At 33.9% G+C, this 19,442-nt stretch overlaps 2 protein-coding genes across 2 annotated transcripts; one reads left to right on the top strand and one right to left on the bottom strand.

Moving 5' to 3' along the window:
• Positions 1–3,984: 3,984 nt before the first annotated feature.
• On the top strand, positions 3,985–7,995 carry LOC108334175 (phosphoglycerate kinase, cytosolic). Its single transcript, XM_017569869.2, has 7 exons — positions 3,985–4,221; positions 4,311–4,516; positions 5,178–5,255; positions 5,354–5,614; positions 5,710–6,027; positions 6,252–6,410; positions 7,626–7,995. Exons 2-7 carry the CDS (start codon positions 4,322–4,324, stop codon positions 7,818–7,820), a joined length of 1,206 nt encoding a protein of 401 aa, XP_017425358.1. The 5' UTR covers positions 3,985–4,221; positions 4,311–4,321; the 3' UTR covers positions 7,821–7,995.
• A 7,313-nt stretch (positions 7,996–15,308) lies between these two features.
• On the bottom strand, positions 15,309–19,269 carry LOC108334151 (phosphoglycerate kinase, chloroplastic). The gene is made up of 6 exons (XM_017569816.2): positions 18,676–19,269; positions 17,257–17,334; positions 16,878–17,138; positions 16,341–16,658; positions 16,019–16,177; positions 15,309–15,725 (listed from the first exon to the last, which is right to left on the bottom strand). The coding sequence occupies exons 1-6, from the start codon at positions 19,078–19,080 to the stop codon at positions 15,516–15,518; spliced, it is 1,431 nt and encodes a 476-aa protein (XP_017425305.1). The 5' UTR covers positions 19,081–19,269; the 3' UTR covers positions 15,309–15,515.
• Between the last annotated feature and the right edge of the window lie 173 nt (positions 19,270–19,442).

Raw genomic sequence — 19,442 nt, 5'->3', positions numbered from 1 at the left:
ATATATTTTAAAAAGTAGTTGAGATAAAATATCGGAGAAAATCTTGATGGTTTTATAAATTAAGTGAGCGATTTTATTTTAATAAAAAAGATAGAGATAGAATAGAAGAAGATAAAAAGAAGAGTAAAAAGGGTCTACATATTGTTACCCTAATCCTAAAAAACGAAATAGAGAGAGATCAGGGAGAGAAAAGACGTTTTCTAGGAGATAAGAGGAAAAATTTGTGGGGTTGGTAGGTTATTATTAGAGGTTTGTGGAAGGGTTTTCCAAGATAGTGGGGTCGTTGACGCAATTGACTCGTAAGGATCAACTATTTGTTTGGAGAGACAAATATGAGACAATTTTTTAGGAGATGAAAAAGATGTTGACATTTGCTCTAGTGTTGGTAATTCCAAACACCGAGAAAGTTTTTGAGGTGTATTGTGATGCTTCGTATCAAGTATTAGGATGTGTACTAATGCAAGAAAGGAAACTTGTGGTGTATGCATCTCGTCAGTTAAAGGTACATGAGAATAATTATCTGACACATGATATGGAGTTTGTTGTTGTAGTCTTTGCTTTAAAGACATGGAGACATTATCTATATAGGTCGCGTTTTCAAGTCATTAGTAACACTAATGTAAAAACAACGTATAACGTCACGCGTTCAACGTCCAACCACTAAATAGCCAATGTTAAAAATGACTGGTGGCTTTTTTGTAAATAAATACAATCATTAGACGTCGTTTAGAATTATAATTCGACATCAATTTGTTATATTGGGTAAATTTTGCGAAAATGTTTGGCGTGAAGGTGAAAATCTATTTACGTATTACGTCGAATTCCCTAGAATTAGACATCAAAAAGATATAAAATGTCGAATGCCCAAGCGTTAGATGTTAAAAGGTTAGTGAATTCATTAAAACTTTGAGCGGGAGATTGAAAATTCATTCACTTTATCTTAGCGCGCGATACCCTCTTCTCTGCTCAATCTGGAACAAAGTTTGAGGACCATCACATGTAATTTTTCTTTCATTTGTTACAAATACATGTGTATAGTATAAAATATTAACCGAGTGGTTACAAACAACCAACCGGATATTCAGGTAATCTGTTTATATCTTATTCTGTTTATATTTTGTTGGGCTTATATCAGCTTAGGATCAATGAGGTAAATTATAAATACAAAGCCAGGGCCAAAAGCCAGGTACGTTCCACTTACGCATTATTCACTCTACGCTACTCTCAAATACTCAATAGTGAAAATCATTCACAAAACATTCAACTAAGAGCCGAGGCTCCTCAAAATCACACGCCTAACTTGAGTGTCGGAGTATCTTTTGCAGGTACATCCACCCTCGTCAAGAAGGAGACCGATCGGCTTGCGCCAACACCGATCGGCCAACAGTACGAGTTTGGAGGCGAGCGAGCGGTTCAGACACATCGGCAGGTTAGTCTCTCGGTCCCGCAAAATATCTACCGAGACATTTTATGCCCCCCAAGTCCGAGTTAAGCGGTTGGCTTTAGCCGTGGTTAACTATAGGACTGATGAGTTTGAGGGAGGCTGCGTTGGTGGAACTGAAAGCGTTTTACCGCTCGACCTTCAACAGTACATTAACCGAGGGCTTTACCCCTCGACCTTTGACAATAACCGAGCGGGATTTACCGCTTGTCTTTCAGAAGGAGTTAAACATGCATTTTGGAAAATTTCAAGTCTAACCCAACGAGCTATGTAGTTTGCAAAATTTATAAATAAAAGGCTTTAATGAATTTTAAAGCATTCAAAATAGTTTTAGAGAGAAGGAACTAGATCTAAAAGGATAGAAAGTGGATACTAATTTTGGAGGTTGGAAGCATTCATTATTATTTGTTTATAGTGTTCAGAATGTATAGAAGTAACTAACTCCCTTATTTACGTGGGTTGAACTTAATATATATTGACTTTTTATGATTTCTACTATTATATATATTTCTTTTCCAATACTTTTGTGTTCTGTTCTCTTTCTTAGGTGCATGATAATTTATTGATTGCATATTTGTGGATATCTGATTATTGGATACGATGTTGGAACCTAGACTAGGATAAAATAATTAATTCAGTGTGCACTAGACATAGAGTTCATAAGTTGGTCATTCAAAACATCTGAACTTAATGCTTAATGCAAACTTTTAATAAAAATATCTAAAACATTAGGGCTTTTATTAATAAGTTTAGACTTGTTTCTGAAACATTATGACATGTTAAATAGACGTGTGAATGATAGAGTAGGAATCAGAAGTATATTGTTTAATGTTTTCATATTGATTTAGTACATGAAATTTGTTAGCAAAAAGAAAATGGTCATCTTACTTTAGTAAAGGATTTTGATGATGGTGTTTCATGGAGAAGTGTTGAAGATTTAAAGGATGTTTGGATGCAAGAGATACATTGAAGACTTGATAATTTAGTTGCTAAAGTCTTGTAATATGTGTACTGTATTTAATTTAGTAGTTCAAGAGTCAATAGGTAGAACCCAAGGAGTACAACACTTAGAAAATTTTTATTTTTCATAAAAGTCTTTATGATAATCGATTATCACTAATGATAATCGATTATCCAATTAAAATCAAGAATTTCATAAATGCCTTTGTGATAATTGATTATCTCACAAAAAGAAATTGTTATTTGAAAATGTTTCTGAAATAATCGATTATCACTTATGATAATTGATTATCAATGACAGTTGTGCACTTGATTCTTAGTTTTTTGACCTAATTTTCAAATGTAAAAGTCTATAAATAGTTAACTTAACCAAGCTTATAATAACTTTTCACTAAGAGTATTAAAGTTGTATGTCTAAGGGAAGCTTTTTGTGTTTGTGAAAAGGGAGCTTGTAGAAAAAAAATGTTCTTTCTTAGTGCGTATAAGTGGTGGAGTATACCTACAAAGCAGGGTCAAGTTGTTAATAATTTTCTATGTAAAAAGGAAGTGCCTTTCATCTCTTATCTGTTAAGAGAGGTGGTTTCTAATCTCAATCTTTATTTCTCTAACAAAAAGAGACTTGAGGATTTGGAAAAAATTTCGCACAAAGAAAAAGAACGAGATGTGATCGTCATCGAAAGTGACGTCAAACACGGCGCTGCCGACGTCTTTGGTTGCACCACAACAGCGCAGTGGCTAGTGTTGACGTTGCTCCTTGGGTTCTGAGTGAAGAAGTAAAACCTAGTTATTTTGAAATATTAGGTGTCCTTCTTTCCTTTTACATTAACATTGTTACATCAATTGGGTTGATATTGCCACGTAATGAAAAATTGAACATGTCATTCGTTGTTGGCTAAGTTAGACATTATGCCGTTAATGTTTTTAACTGCATAAGCAAAAAAGACAAACTTGAATCGTTTTTACAAAATATAAGATAAATGTGAACATTTGAAAAAAAAAATAAGACCATTTTAACCAACCTAACAACCCTATGGAACAATATTAAACCTAGCTTTAATTAATATGTTTTTGGATTAAATAAAATTTTGATCTGTATTGTTTTGTGACTATGAGAATTTGGTTCTTATATAATTTTAATAGTAGATTTGGTTGTTTAATTTCCCAAAATTAAACAACTTTAATCCACCTTCACGTTTAATTTAAATGCTACAAGGAAACGAAGAGAAGTTTCTTTGAAAAGTGGAACAAAAACATGAAACCGTGAGCTCACAATTAATAAGAAAGACTCTCTCCGTGACTCTAGTATGCCTCTTGTTTCTAAACCTCTTACTTACAAATATGTATTATTTTTGTTTTATTAGTAATTAGATATGAACCATTTTTTTTAATATTTTCGAAAATTTAAAAAATTAAATCCTTAATTAAAATTTGTTATAGATTAAAAATGTTCATTCAGAAAATTACTTAAGACTAATGTTACGTTTTAAGATTCAATCGTAAATTGATGTCAGATCTTCGTGAAATCAAACAATGGACCCAAAAAAAGGGGCAAAAACGTTGGGCCAAGAATACTGCCATGTTTTGTCGCACTGAAAGTCCCTCCCTTTGGTCACAGATTCCGCTTTTATAGTTCCAGCGCGCCCACTGTGCCACCCGGAAAAAAAAGGTTCCCCAAACAGAGCAAAACAAGCCACAACTCCTCACACGTGTCGCACGCACGAGTGCTACCCACCTCTATAAATTTTCTAGAACGTTCCTACACGGGCCTCGTCCTAATCTGATATCTACCACACTACACTGAGATTTCAACCTTACTTTTCGTGAGTTTCGCCCTCAAAGTTTGATTCTTTTTCCGGTTTCCTCTTCAGGGTTCTGATCCCTTTCTGGTTTCGGATTTGCGCTTGTGCAGATTTAAGGAGAATGGCTACGAAGAGGAGCGTGGGAACTTTGAAGGAGGCTGATTTGAAGGGGAAAAGGGTGTTCGTTAGAGTCGATCTGAACGTGCCTTTGGATGATGACTTAAAGATCACCGATGACACTAGAATCCGTGCTGCAGTTCCCACCATCAAGTACTTGACTGGTTATGGTGCCAAAGTGATCCTCTCTAGCCATTTGGTATGGTATATGTAGCTATTTTCGTGGTTTTAATGTGTCTGGGTGTGTTTTGTTTTAGACTACGAATGATTTGGAATCTGGGTTTGTGTGATCGTTGGATTTAATGTTTTGTTACTATTGTGGTTTTAGGTTGATTCTCTATTGGCTATGTGTGTTTGTTTAATTGATGGTAACTGGGAAAACCATGTCTTTCACTGTCTTTTTTTTTTTGCTTTTAATTTTTGAGGATTCAAATCTGAAAGGGAGAAAGAGGAAACTTAATTGTTACTAACATATTGATGCTTGTTATATCTATAATTGTTTTTTGTCCATTTCTTTCTTAAATGAGAGGATCTCTTGTTTTATAAGTGTAGAAGTAAGTAATTTTTATTGTTGAGTTTTATTTCCGTTGCTCCGAGCTTGGGTAACATGCCTCTTTATTGAAATTGGTTTTAAAGTGATCAATTCAGTCTATATAACGAGATCTGTAAAACATGTCAATTTGAATGACTGTTTTGCAACTAATGTAGCTGTTGCGATATCTTTCTTTTATTTTATTATTAACCTTTTTCTTTTGGGTGTATTAGTTAACGAGTTAACATAAAACCATGGATGTAAGATAAATGTGATGTGAGTAGTAGTGACTTGAAACGTGATTTTTCCTTGACTATCCTGTTTCCAGGGACGTCCGAAAGGTGTTACACCTAAATACAGTTTGAAGCCTCTTGTGCCAAGGCTTTCTCAACTTCTAGAACTTGAGGTTTGCCTCTTATCTGTTCTAGTTATTTATTTAGATGTTCCCCCTTTTTATTTTCTGATGTACTGTTACTTCATTGTGCCACTGTCTCTTGATTATAGGTCAAGATTGCAAATGACAGTATTGGGGAGGAAGTTGAGAAGTTGGTTGCAGGACTTCCAGAAGGTGGTGTTTTGCTTCTAGAGAATGTTAGATTCTACAAAGAGGAAGAAAAGAATGATCCTGAGTTTGCAAAGAAGCTGGCTTCTCTTGCTGATATCTATGTAAATGATGCATTTGGCACTGCCCACAGAGCTCATGCTTCCACAGAAGGAGTGGCCAAATATTTGAAGCCTTCTGTTGCAGGATTCCTTATGCAGAAGGTTTGTAGGACGTAATTGTTAGTTCCATTATATATGTTGGCTAACTAATGTAATTTATGCAGTTGATTAATCTGTTATTTGTTTAACTGTTTCAGGAACTTGATTATCTAGTTGGAGCCGTGTCTAACCCCAAGAAGCCATTTGCTGCTATTGTGGGTGGGTCAAAGGTGTCTTCCAAGATTGGAGTTATTGAATCCTTGTTGGAGAAAGTTAATATTCTTTTGCTTGGTGGAGGAATGATCTTTACCTTTTACAAGGCTCAGGGTCATTCCGTTGGGTCATCTCTTGTGGAAGAAGATAAACTAGACCTTGCAACTTCACTTCTTGAAAAGGCCAAGGCTAAAGGGGTTTCTTTGTTGCTTCCAACTGATGTGGTCATAGCAGACAAGTTTTCTGCTGATGCTAACAGCAAGGTACTAGGTTTTTGCTTGTTTAGTCCAGTGTTGCTAATTTTCACCCCTCCCTTTATCATGGGAAGGCTCTCTTCAAACAAATGATCAACCACGGACTACGGAACATTTGTGAAATCTATGATTTAGAGGGTTTATTTTACTCATTTCAGACATTCCAATGCACTTATAAATAGTAATATTTCAATTGTTGAGATACACTTTTAACTTTATTTATATATTCTCAGATTGTTCCAGCCTCAAGCATTCCCGATGGATGGATGGGATTGGATATTGGTCCTGATTCCATCAAGACATTTAGTGAAGCATTGGATACCACCCAAACTATCATTTGGAATGGACCAATGGGCGTTTTTGAGTTTGAAAAGTTTGCCGCAGGAACAGAGGTATGAATGATAAAATATAGTAAATCATCCATTATAATTTTGAAAGCATAATCCAAATTAATGAAACAATTAAATGTGATCTACTACAAAATGGATTGACAGTGATTTATAGCAAAACATTCTTGCAATGTAATATAATATCTTTCAAACAAATAAGCAAAACTTAGTTTGCTACTTATTTTGTTTTTATTATTTTATAAAGGAAAGTCACTTTTCTTCCTGTGGACGTGTGTGGGAGGACACATAGGATTTACTATGCACTTGAGTCTTTTATAATGTATAATGAGAAGATTCACCTCTTACCTTTTCACTTATTCAATGTTGGACTTGTTAGATATATTAGATTATTGTATATCTTATACTTATCTTTTATCTTCATTTACTTATGTTATTTTATTATTTTTTATTTATTTTGGGTTTATTCTATATTTCTTTCTTTATAAATAAAATATCCTATGTATATTCTTTACATAAGAGAAATTAATTTCGTACATAGTATTTTATTATATATTTAATATTGTAGTTAGGTTTATTAGGTATATGTTGTTTGTTAGGTATTGTTCTATTTGTTATCAGACTGGTATGGGATCATCTATAAATGTCTAGTATAAATGTCTAGTCATGTATATTTCTTTGCACGAGGAAAGTGTATTGGAAGTCCATTGACTAATGATAAGATTAGTTTATAGTATATAAATGGATACAAATTTTATCTTACAAATTGATTTTGTGGAGTTCATTTAAATTTAAAATTTATTTTTTACCATGGTATTGTGGAGTTCATTTAAATTTAAAATTTATTTTTTACCATGGTATTGTGGAGTTCATTTAAGTTTAAAGTTTATTTTTAACATGGTATTAGAACCATGAATTAAATGTATATTTTTTGGTGTGAGAAAAGTGTATAGAAAGTCTACATTGACTAATGATAAGATTAGTTTAGAATATATAAGTAGATAGAAACTTTATCTTCGGTCTCGTCTTATAAATTGGTCTTAGAGTTAGGTTTAAAATTTATATTTACACCTGTGTAAGTATATATTTCTATATATTTATATTTAATTGATATTAATATATGCTTATAACAGAAGGAAATGCTATCAGTGAAAAAACTTTTGTATACTGTGAAATGTCAAAATGCATATATAAGAAGTGAATGATAGTAGTGAATTTCAGTTACCATTTCTTGATGACTATACACCCTTTTGTGCACAGGCTATAGCCAAGAAACTGGCAGAGCTTAGTGGGAAGGGAGTAACAACCATCATTGGAGGAGGTGACTCTGTGGCTGCTGTGGAGAAGGTTGGACTTGCAGATAAGATGAGCCACATCTCCACTGGTGGTGGTGCCAGCTTAGAGCTTCTTGAGGGGAAGCAACTCCCTGGTGTCCTTGCTCTTGATGATGCTTGAGCAAATTCCTTTGAAGTTTATGCTTTTATTGTTACATTGAGAGCTGTAACTCATGTAGAGGCTTAATAGATGATAGGTTTCAAAATAAGAGGGTTTTGTGGCATTTATGTTGCCGAATTGAGCTTTATTGTAGTTCTTGTACAATGTCCATTTCCGAAGGAGTTTCCTTTTGTTATGTTCCTTTGGTTCTCAGTGTTGTTTTGGGTTTGCTTCCAAATTGTTATTTTTAATTAGAAATTTATCTGCATGAAATGTCTTGGCTGGTTTGTAGTTTATGCTATTATTATGGATGAGTTCCAGCAACTTAGGATAAAAAGAAAACTTGTGTGGGGGTTGTATATTATGACAAAGAATATTTTAATTGGATACAAGGATAAGTAGTGTAGTTTTAGAACCGAATGTATCCTCTAAAGGCAAATGGTGTAATTACGTGGTATATTGATGTTTTTGACTGGTGGGTGGCATTCAACTTTAATGAGGAGAGGAGTGTGCTAATCAGTGGGTTACACTCACCCTTTGGTTTTGGGAACAAGGTAATCGCCGTTTGGTTAACGAAATTTGTTATGTAACTGTGTTCTGCTTATGTAACAGTTTAATGTTTACAAAGTATTTGTTAATTGGTACGTGACCTCTACTAGATAAATGTACTTGATATCAGACATTTTTATTTATCAGACATTTTTATTTTTGGGTTAAATATCTTTTTATCCATCGATTATGTTTCTGATTTTAGTCTTTTTTTTCAAACACTAATTACGGTAATTTTTGTATGACCTGATTAACGGTGTATCACGTGTGTACAATTGTTAGATGTTTTTCTGAAACTGAAAGTTACTCTTTTTAATGGAAGCTCGGATTAAGATTATTTAGGGGTTGTTCTTTTAAATCAATAAAATTGTGATGAAGGTTCTTTATTTTAATCTTTACGGTTTTCTTTCCTTTAATCGAATTAACGAAATCGTGATTAAGGTTCTTTACTTTAATTGAATTGGTTGCTTGTTGTCAAAGACGTCTTCAACGAAATCGTTATTGGAAGAGACGCGTAAACAACTTAATTTTTTCGTTTTTGTTTGCATTTAGGGTTGTTATTTGAGTTAAAGTATTGATGTTATAATGTAGGTTTGGAAATGGTTTTCGAAACCTCTTTATATGACATGGGTAAGCTCCTAAACAATAATGGACTATAATATCTTGGAAGGAGAGATACACCTAATTAAAGGAATTGATCTTGATCGATGGTCCCACTTTGAAATAGTGAGAATTGTTAAGGATTTCAAATATGATGGAGATTTCAAATTGTTAAGGATTTCAAATATGATAAAGATTTCAAACTCTGGTGGAAGGCGTCCAAACAAAGATTACTGAACAATCTCATAATATTGAGTGATGACAGGGAAGCATTATACTTGGCTAACTACATAAATGCCAATGACGAAGAGGTTGAAATTGTCATAGTGATGCAACAAAATGATTAGCGTGACCAATAAACCAAAAAGGGTGAATTGATTTCTTATTGCAAATGTGTGCCTTTAATAATTTTCTCTTTATCTTAATTTCCTTAGCCAATAATTAAAATATTAATAGAGTAAGGAAGAGAGAAAATTGTACAAATAATTTTATACTGGTTAAAATCACAATGATCTTATATCTAGTTGCTAATCTCAAATGAAGATTAACATTCCACTAGCATAAAACCAATAAATTGTTACAATCATACAGAAAAACAAGTTTAAGGTTTAGAAATACCTTTCTTGTTACCATAAGAGATGAAACTCACTTCCCTGAAGGCCACAAGGGATAAACACCTCATCCGAATGCTTCACGAAGAATTAATATTTCCTTTGAATCTTTATAAAGGATGATAGGATTCACTCAAAAATAACAACAACACTCAGTCACACTTCCAGTGAAAGTTTTCACTCTATGCCAACACCAGGTTCTCAAAGTCACAACACAAAGGTTACACAAACCCTAGAACATACTTATCACAAAACAAAATACCCATATATGTTTTCGTGTATTAGAATAAGAGTCTCAAACCAATATATAAAGATCTCATTCAAGGACACCTCCAAAAATTCGTTGTCAATTATTTCTGGCGTGATAATCGATTATGCATTAAATGAATGTACAACGGCCGAAAACATGCCTAAAAAGTCCAACGACTAGTCGTGATAATTGATTGTGTCAGAGCGGCTGCAGCGGAATGGTTAGCGTGGAATAACAAACCAAGCAAATTTTTAATACGAACGTGTGCCTTTTAATTTCTACTCAGTTTAACTTACCAAGCAAATAATATAAATTAATAATAAGAGTAAGGTTGAGAAAAATTTGCACAGATGATTTTATCCTGGTTCGGATCTTACCAATCCTACGAATAGTCGCTTATCTCAAAACAAGATAAACAGTTTACTACTCACAAAACAATTACAAATTACAATCACAAAGAAACAATTTGTAAAAGTTTAGAAACCACCTCTCTTGATACCACAAGAGATGAACCTGCACCTCCTTTGAGTCTTCACAAAGGATGAACACCTCCTCCGAATACTTCACGAAGGATGAACTTCCTCTTCCGAACACCTCCTTAGACACACCAAGGATGAACCGGCTATTTCCTCTATCACCGTAGCAGGACTTCACCAGCTCCACAGACACGAGTTTCACAAGCCGAATAAGAACACACAAGTCTCAATGATTTCTGAGTACTAGAGCACAAGGGAAGCTACAGTTGATGGATAAGGAGAGCCTATTTATAGACTCAAGCAAATACTCTTCCATTCTTCGTAACTGGCTATTTAACGCTTTTAATCGATTCATATTACTGTTAATTGATTAAAATGAGTACAACGACTAGTTTTAAAAAGTCAGAAAACTCCAACGGTCATCTTTAATCGATTATTTTAAGGATTAATCGATTAACTAATCGATTAAAATAGGTATTAATCGATTATTTCCATGCCAGTTGAGTTTTCAGCACCTGCAACGTTTTAATCGATTAATACTTGGTTTAATCGATTAAAATCGTGTGTTTTTTATTCTGAACAACAAATACAAAGTATGAAAGTACAATAATCAAAACCTACTACAAATCTAAGTTCTAAACCTTAAACTATAATTATTACAAAAGCTTTTTATAACAAAAACAAGTCTTCAAAGGATCTTCATGAATCTTGATATATCTTGACTTGATTTGGACATCATCAAAACTTCATCTTCATCATTTTGCTAACAGATTATGGTAAATCATAATCAATTATGGATAATCGATTGTCATGAGTTGGTAATCGATTATTCTAGAGACAAAATGAGTTTTTAGTAACCTTTAAAAACCTCTCAATGATAATCGATTATCTTAAGTGCTAATTGATTATTGCAAAGTTTTTATGACTCCAAAACACATTTTAAAGCATTCAATACATGGAATCAACAACAAATAGAGCCCTATACATAACTTTACTAATTACAAAAGCTTTAACACACAAACAAGTCTTCATGAAGGTCTTCTTGCAACTTGAACACTTGAAACTTGATTTTGGGCATCATCAAAACTTCTATCTTGATTATTTTGCTAACAATCTTCCCCTTTTTTATGATGATCAAAACTTCTTTGATTTAAAGCTTTTTGTAACCTGTACTCAAAACTTGTAACTCATACATAACTTAAAGAAATGGATTAGTAGATAAGAAATAAGCGTTTAAACATATTTCTCCCCCTTTTTATCATCATTAAAAAGAGCTATGTATGATTAAGTTATTTCTCTCCCTTAATATAAGCCATAAATAAATAAGGCAAAGAGAATAATAAAGCAAATTTTTATTAAAGAAAATAAATAACATAGGTGGCAAAGATGCAATAATACATAAAAGATTATAATACAAGGAAACCTAGAACTCATCACTATCATTATCATCTAAAGGGTTAACTAGGTCTTCTATGTCTTAAATCCTAATATCTAGATTTCTACAAAGGGTACAAACTTCTTCATGCTAAGATGCATGAAGAGCAGACATATTAGACAATTGCCTAGAGATACATTCTAGGGAATAAGAAGAGCTGGAAGGAGCAGGAGTTGGAGCAGAAGGTCCAGCTGTGTTTGGGACATCATCCATCTGTTGGTATTCATCTTCTTCATTTGGGTTCTTTACATCATCACGATGGACGTAGGTATTACCTTTGTTAGGAATGAGTGGCCTTATATCTCAATCCAAGAGGGGGAGTGAATTGAATTTAACCCTTTCTAAAAATCTTTTTCAAATCTTTATGAGTTCTTGGATCTTGAAATCAATAATCAAAGAATTATGAACCAACTAAGTAAAGAAGGAGAAGAGAAAGATCAGGACACACAATCTATATTGTTTCGACTATAACAAGCCTACATCCAGTTCTCCTTCAACAACCTTAGTTGAAGGGAATCCACTATAATGATTGAGTTTACAAGAATACAATGATTGAGGTTATGGTTGATAGTGGTGTTACTATAATGGTTATAGTAAGTAGTTAAAATAGGTGCTAATGAGTGGATAGACCAATGGTCTATGTGTGTGACGTTAGTGATAACATCAAGGGTTAGAGATCAAGGATCAAGGAAAACATGGGTTACAGGAAAGAATTTCTAACCAAGAAATGTCACTCTAGTAAAGAAAACTCAATCCCGTGGCGTCGATTAGTCCAAAGAAGATTTGAATGAACAATGATAATGCGATATTTACTACGAAATAAATCTTATTGGTGTAAAAACCGTAAGCTATTTAGAGTTATAGTTGTTTTTCTATTGGTTTAAAAGTACAAAGAATATCAATATAAGTTTTTATTCCGCTAGCCTAGAGTTATTTATATTACCAATAATTATTTCTACAATCAACTTTCGAATATTTATGACAAAGTAAATTGTAGTTTAATCGATCATATAATTATAGAACATGTAAAAGATGAGGAATCAAATCTTATTATTAATTTTTCACTTCACTAATCAACTTGGAGACAACCTGTTCTGATGCCGCGATAAAGTGACTCGAGAGAATAAGTGTCTAAAATCAAGTTAAGTTTACTTAGGTTAGAATCGAATTATGAAAATACTTTTAAAATAAATTTTTATTTTAAAAGAGAAGTTAAATTATTTTATTCACTAAAATTTAATATTTCAATTCCTCATTTCAATTAAACAATTTAATAAATGAAAAAAAAACTATTTATAAAATACCTTCTATTTTAATTTTTTGAAATGGTTAAAATTCTTTAACCAAACACGAGGTATCAAATGATAAAATAATACTGTAAAAATTGAATAAACATGTTATATAAACATGCTATAATATTTAAAATATTACTAACATTTAGATCCCAATTCTTACAAATGGAAGGTTTCGGACAGGTGCAGAAATGAAGAATATTGAGCTACAGTTTGGACATCCTGAACATTATGTAAAGAAAATAAAATTAAAAGCTTTGAAACAGTGACAGGAAATTATGCCACGTATGTCATAAAAGTAAATGAAAAAGGAACAATGTAGCCACACAAAATAAAATAAATAAAAGTTATACTGAGAAGAATATGAATCAGAAAACACGGTTGTTTTCATGTAACAACCAGCAAAATGCCATTAAAAATTGTGTTTCCCTTTTGTGGTTTCAATAGTAAATATCTTATTATGTGGCAAGCCCATGGTTTGGAAAAAGATAGAGGCTTCAATTTTGTGGCATAGGATGTTTAACAGAAAACAATCAAACAAGAGAACAGTACCCAAAGCTGTTACACCTAGTGTTCTGTCTCTCAGTTTTTTTTTTTCTTCTAGAGCTTATGCGATCATGTCTTTTTCAATCATTCAATGCTTTCCTCCCCACATACTTGATCTGTCATCAGAAGGATAAGACTTCACAGCCACCAACCAGGAGTGATATTGTGAAAGAAATTTACTCTCAGAGACATTGTAGTGCTCCAATATTGATTCTTAATCTAGTGGAGTTTAGTGCAAAAACTTGCAATATTTTACTTCTGAAGTTGACTCATGAAATTTGGAATTTCATTTCCTTTCACAAAGTGGTACCCTTCACTTGAATTTTTCCTCTACCAATTCCCCAATGTAGTCACTATCACACAATCTTTGCATCCTTAAAGTTTCTTCATGCTTATAGAAAAGAATAAGGCATTAAAATGACATTTTTCTTTAAATTGTTAAATTATCCCACAATAGTCATCCCAGAGATTGTGATATCAATGTTCACATGATCAATTATAAAAACTTTAAGACTCAAAATTCCAAAAAAGAAATTAAGAGATTGATTATCTCAAAGACTATCTCTCTTAGAATGTTTAGGTAGTTAATGTTAATAATAAGTACAATATATACTAGTTTTTTCAATATAACTTCCACTTACTTGCATTAAATACTTCTTTTAACAATTTCATATATTCTAACAATTTCTTCAAGTTGGAGTATACAATTTCTTCAAATGAGTTTCTTAAAAAAATGTGGTACTTATAGACATTAATATCTTTTAGTTTTAATTGAATAATATCAATACCTTCTTAAATATGAGAATATCCTTAAAAAAATATTTGATAGTTTAAGTTGAAAATTTATCTAAACTTAGAGACACATCATGTACAAAACACATACGAACAAAAGATTCGAGGAGAAACATAAGAGAGATTTGTTTAAAAACACAATGAAATATGAAACTTTATTATACATTTTATTTATAAGATAACAAATAGTGAGAATGGCATGAACAATTTTAACTAAGTGTCTATTTTCTATTGTTATATAATTTTGTTGAAGTATATAAAGACATGTTAACTAGTATAAAGTGTTGAGTTTAAAACAATGGAAAAATTAGAAGAAAAGTAATTTTTTTCTTTTTGACATTCTCACTCCTTAAGAAGTCGATTATTAGGCTAATAGATTCTTGATTTCTCAATGGATGACATAAATATATTCAAAAGTTTAAATTGATCTTTCATTAAATAAATCCAAGTACAACCCATTGAAAGTAATACTAGTGGAGCTCCCAGAACTTTCCTAGCCACTTCTAGGAAATCAACTCAAACAAACCATTCCAATCCTCTCTAATCTTCTCATATCCTCTTAAGCGTCAAATGAACCGAAATAAACATTGGCTAAAAGGTCTAAATTCACAAGAATCATTGGTTGCAATCTCTCTTGACAGATGACAGTCACGTCATTGAGTGCAAACAGTTTCGCCCCTGGAAGATAAAATAAAGAAATGCATACAATGCCGACAAAAACTTGGTTCGTGTTCAAGGATTTTGCAGGAAGACATAAGATAAAAGCAAAGTGTAAATAGCTTCTGGCAGCAACCAATAGATTTATTTGAATTTAAATTAGATTACACTGGCAGCAAATTTTGCACCATACCTTTCATCTTCTGTTCCTACAATAATCCTCGTAGTTGTTTAAGACTTGTTACAGTGTACCCGGGACCAAATGGCGCCAGTCAGGAGTGTGACATAAGACAAATCAAAGTGCAAAATGCTTCTGGCAGCAACTCAAGGATTTATTTGAATTTATGGCTCTCAGCCAGTGTTTACAGTTACACGCAATTTATGAGTGAAGTCAATAACTCAAGCATGATTAAATTTACACTAACAGACTCGGATCGGTCCTAAAACACATGCTCTTTCACAAGACTGACAACTCAGGATGGGAAAATTTTCCAAGCTGAAAATTGTCTTACACAGGGACTGGTGTGGCTTCATCAAGAGCAAGGACTCCAGGAAGCTCTTTGCCTTCCAATAACTCCAAACTGGCACCACCACCAGTAGATATGTGGCTCATGACATTGGCAACTCCAACTTTCTCTACAGCTGCAACAGAATCACCTCCTCCAATAATCGTGGTGACTCCATTTTGACTGAGGTCAGCTAGCTTCTTGGCAATAGCCTGAAAGAATGGTATAAAATGTAAATTATGTACGGTGCACACATTTATTAGCCAAACAGAATAGGTTATTCGTAAGCCGACATTTGAATCACCCCTAATCGGACACATTATTTTCATAAATGAAAAGAATATAGTTTATGGAGATGTACAAGTCACATCACGAAAACTAACTCCTACTGTATATTACTGAGAGTATACGCATCAATTTGAGTGGACATTGTTTATATTTACAGAAAACATTTGCTTTAAAATGTAATTTGAACAGAGCTCCTTATTAGTGTGTTCTCGCATACCTCTGTACCAACAGCAAACTTGTCAAATTCAAACACTCCCATTGGTCCATTCCATATGATGGTTTTGGTTGTACCCAATGCTTCACTGAATGATTTAACAGAATCTGGACCAATATCCAATCCCATCCAGCCATCAGGGATGGCAGATGCTGGCACGACCTAAAAGGTTAAGGAAGAATTTAACTGCTAGTTGCAAATGATTCAGATTGAATAAAGAATAATATTACAAGTAAGCGTTTGCAATATTATTAATATTTTATGTGGTTTAACTTACTATGACCGATATCTTTAGCTAAAGAAGCTTAGAAACCAGAAAACAAACCTTGCTATTTGCATCGGGAGCAAATTTGTCCGCAATCACCACATCACTTGGTAACAAGAGAGACACCCCCTTTTCCTTGGCTTTTGCAAGTAGTGATGTAGCAAGATCCAATTTATCTTCCTCTACAAGGGAAGAACCCACTGAAAGACCTTGTGCCTTGTAAAATGTGAAGATCATTCCTCCACCAAGAAGAAGGATATCAACCTTTTCTAAAAGTGACTCAATCACTCCAATTTTAGATGAGACCTTGGAACCACCAACAATGGCAGCAAATGGTCTTTTTGGGCTTGATACTGCCCCAACAAGGTAATCAAGTTCCTAAAAAATGAACAATCCACGTGAAAATAGTTATTAAAAACTTTTCCTAGTAGAGTAATTGACATTTTAGGTAAAGTTTCATTTTACATCAAGTGATAAAATTTATTAATTTTATAAGATCATTCACAATGAAAATGGTGGTATTGTGGCATTGAAACTTTCAGGAGCTTTATTTTTGCAGAATTTTAGAGTTAGCTAAAAGCGAAGCGATAAACACACCTTTTGCAAAAGAAAACCAGCAACAGATGGTTTCAAGTATTTAGTAACCCCCTCTGTTGATGCATGTGCCCTATGAGCAGTACCAAATGCATCATTCACAAACAGATCTGCTAGAGAGGCAAGCTTTTTTGCATGCTCAGGATCATTCTTTTCTTCCTCCTTGTAAAACCTCACATTTTCTAGAAGAAGAACACCTCCTTCTGGAAGAGAAGCCACCAACTTTTCCACTTCTGGACCAATACTATCCTCAGCCTTGACAACCTGCAAATTATTCAAATAAAAAACATAAGTCAAGAACATTATCATAACCACCAGGAAAATTACAACACTCAAAAGATCTCTTCATACATATTCCACAATGATCAATACATAAACATACCGGGAAACCAAGGAGTTCAGAAATCCGAGATACAAGAGGAGCCAAGCTGTATTTGGGAGTGACACCCTTCGGTCGCCCCTAGAAATTATATGAAAAATTGCAACAATTCAACTTACAAGTTCAACCATAATAGTAGACACAAATGTACTCTTATACTTGCATCAAGACAGCCTACATCAACATTACCAAAACTATAACAAAATCGAATTTTTTTCAACCATCCGGACATTTCTTCTGACAACAAATTTCACATCTAAGACAAGAATTTAGATTGTTCTACTAATTGAAGCACCCTTTCTCTCCTAATATTTTTTAAGAAAATAACCACAGACCCAAAACTCAAAGCATATAATTAAACTTCAAAATTATTAAATATGACAAGGCAAATACAGCATAATTGGCAATAATTAAAAAATTCACGAAACCTCGTTAATCTACATACAGAGTTGCATAAAGACTGATTTTAGAAAAAAAAATTCGAAAAGAAAAAGCTCTTTGAAGTAAATAAATCACTTAAATTCCCTCAAAAGATGAGCACAACAAGGTTATAACTTGCAGTGGCAATTCCCTCACAATTACTGATATAGTTGGAAATTGGAGACAACTTGATGAATGCCTCACCAAGGATTACGGAAAATGGATCATTTCCAACAATTTGTACACAATTATTAAAAAAATAGAAAATGCGAGAGGAGATTGAAAGATAAAGATGTTACAATCACAAACGCTTGAATTAACAATTCAAACATAAGAATAAGAACCTATATCACTCACAGAACATAAGATTCAATCCAGTATGAGCCTAAACTATTACAGAAGTTACCATAAACCTATTTATACTATGAGCCAAGACTACTGGGTTCATCCACTAATTAGAGTCATCCAATAAGTAATGTCGTAGAAAGTCTCTAATTCCAAAAATGTAGAAACGAATACAAAATATAAAATTATTATTCTAGTCTAAAGTCTCCTATTTTTATCCTTCCTTCATGCACTCATCCCAAATGCAGCTGAAATCAAGGACACGGGGACACCAAAAAACCTTAATGAGACCGAAATTGCATACTGCGTTTTAAAACATCGGAGCAAATATACAACATGGTTCGAAATGCTACTTAAGTTTCTTTAGTTATTAAAATTTTTGGTTAGATAGAAGTAGCTTCCATACTGTATTGCCAGAACTTCACGAAAAGAGTAGCACAATACCCTTTTCACCCCGATCTAGATGGAACTCGAATTCTCTAATTCTAACTGAATAACACTGCAAAAGTAAATAAATGAGCACAAATTTTTCGAGAATCATTCAATTCTGATGAGGAGGAACTTCTTACTATGTATTTCCAGGAGAATAAAATCAGATGAGTAAAATAAGAACACAGACCATGCCGGAAGTGAGCGTAGGAAAGAGAGAAGACAAACCAAGTGGCTAGAGAGGATGACTTTGGCGCCGTTTTCAACGAGGTATTTGATGGTGGGAATGGCGGCTCGGATTCTGGTGTCGTCAGTGATGTTCTGGTTGTCGTCGAGCGGGACGTTGAGGTCAGCCCTCACGAACACCTTCTTTCCTTTCAAGTCCGCAGTAGTCAGGTCGCCCACGCTTTTCTTAGCCATCGACACCACCCCTCTCCTGCCCCTCCCGACCCTCACCGCGGCCACCCGCGCCGCCACATTCGCTGCCAGCAGCGGGTCGGCCACCCTGAACCCCAGGTGGCGCGTGAGCGGGCGGACGCGGAGGGAGGAGGAGAGCTTCACGCGCGAGGAAGACGAGGTGGAGGTGGCGGAGTGGAGCAGAGAGAAAGTGGTGGGGGCTGCGGCTGAGGCCATTGCAGAGAGAGAAAGAGAGTGTTTGATTTGAGTGAGTGTGAAGAAAAAACGAGTGCGAAAGAAGAGGTTTGATAGTATTTGGTGAAAGGAGAGAGACGAAAGATGTGGACGTGAAGTACAAAGGGTGAACGATTGGGTGTGGTGAGAGGATTTTGGATTTCTCTTATCGTTCAGGAGAGGTTCAAGATCTTCCTTGCTTTTTCACTCTTTTTTTATTCCACCCACTTCCTTCTTCAAACACCGCCATAAATTTCTCTTCTGCTTAAACATTTTAGTTTATTACTGCTAATGTCATCAATCAATGAACACAAAACTGCATTTTTCCTCTCTCTATTTTTTTAATCTTAATTTCAAGCTTAAAT

This window comes from Vigna angularis, chromosome 11 (assembly GCF_016808095.1).
Source record: "Vigna angularis cultivar LongXiaoDou No.4 chromosome 11, ASM1680809v1, whole genome shotgun sequence".
Lineage (NCBI taxonomy): Eukaryota > Viridiplantae > Streptophyta > Magnoliopsida > Fabales > Fabaceae > Vigna > Vigna angularis.
This window is presented reverse-complemented; position numbering and strand designations above follow the sequence as displayed.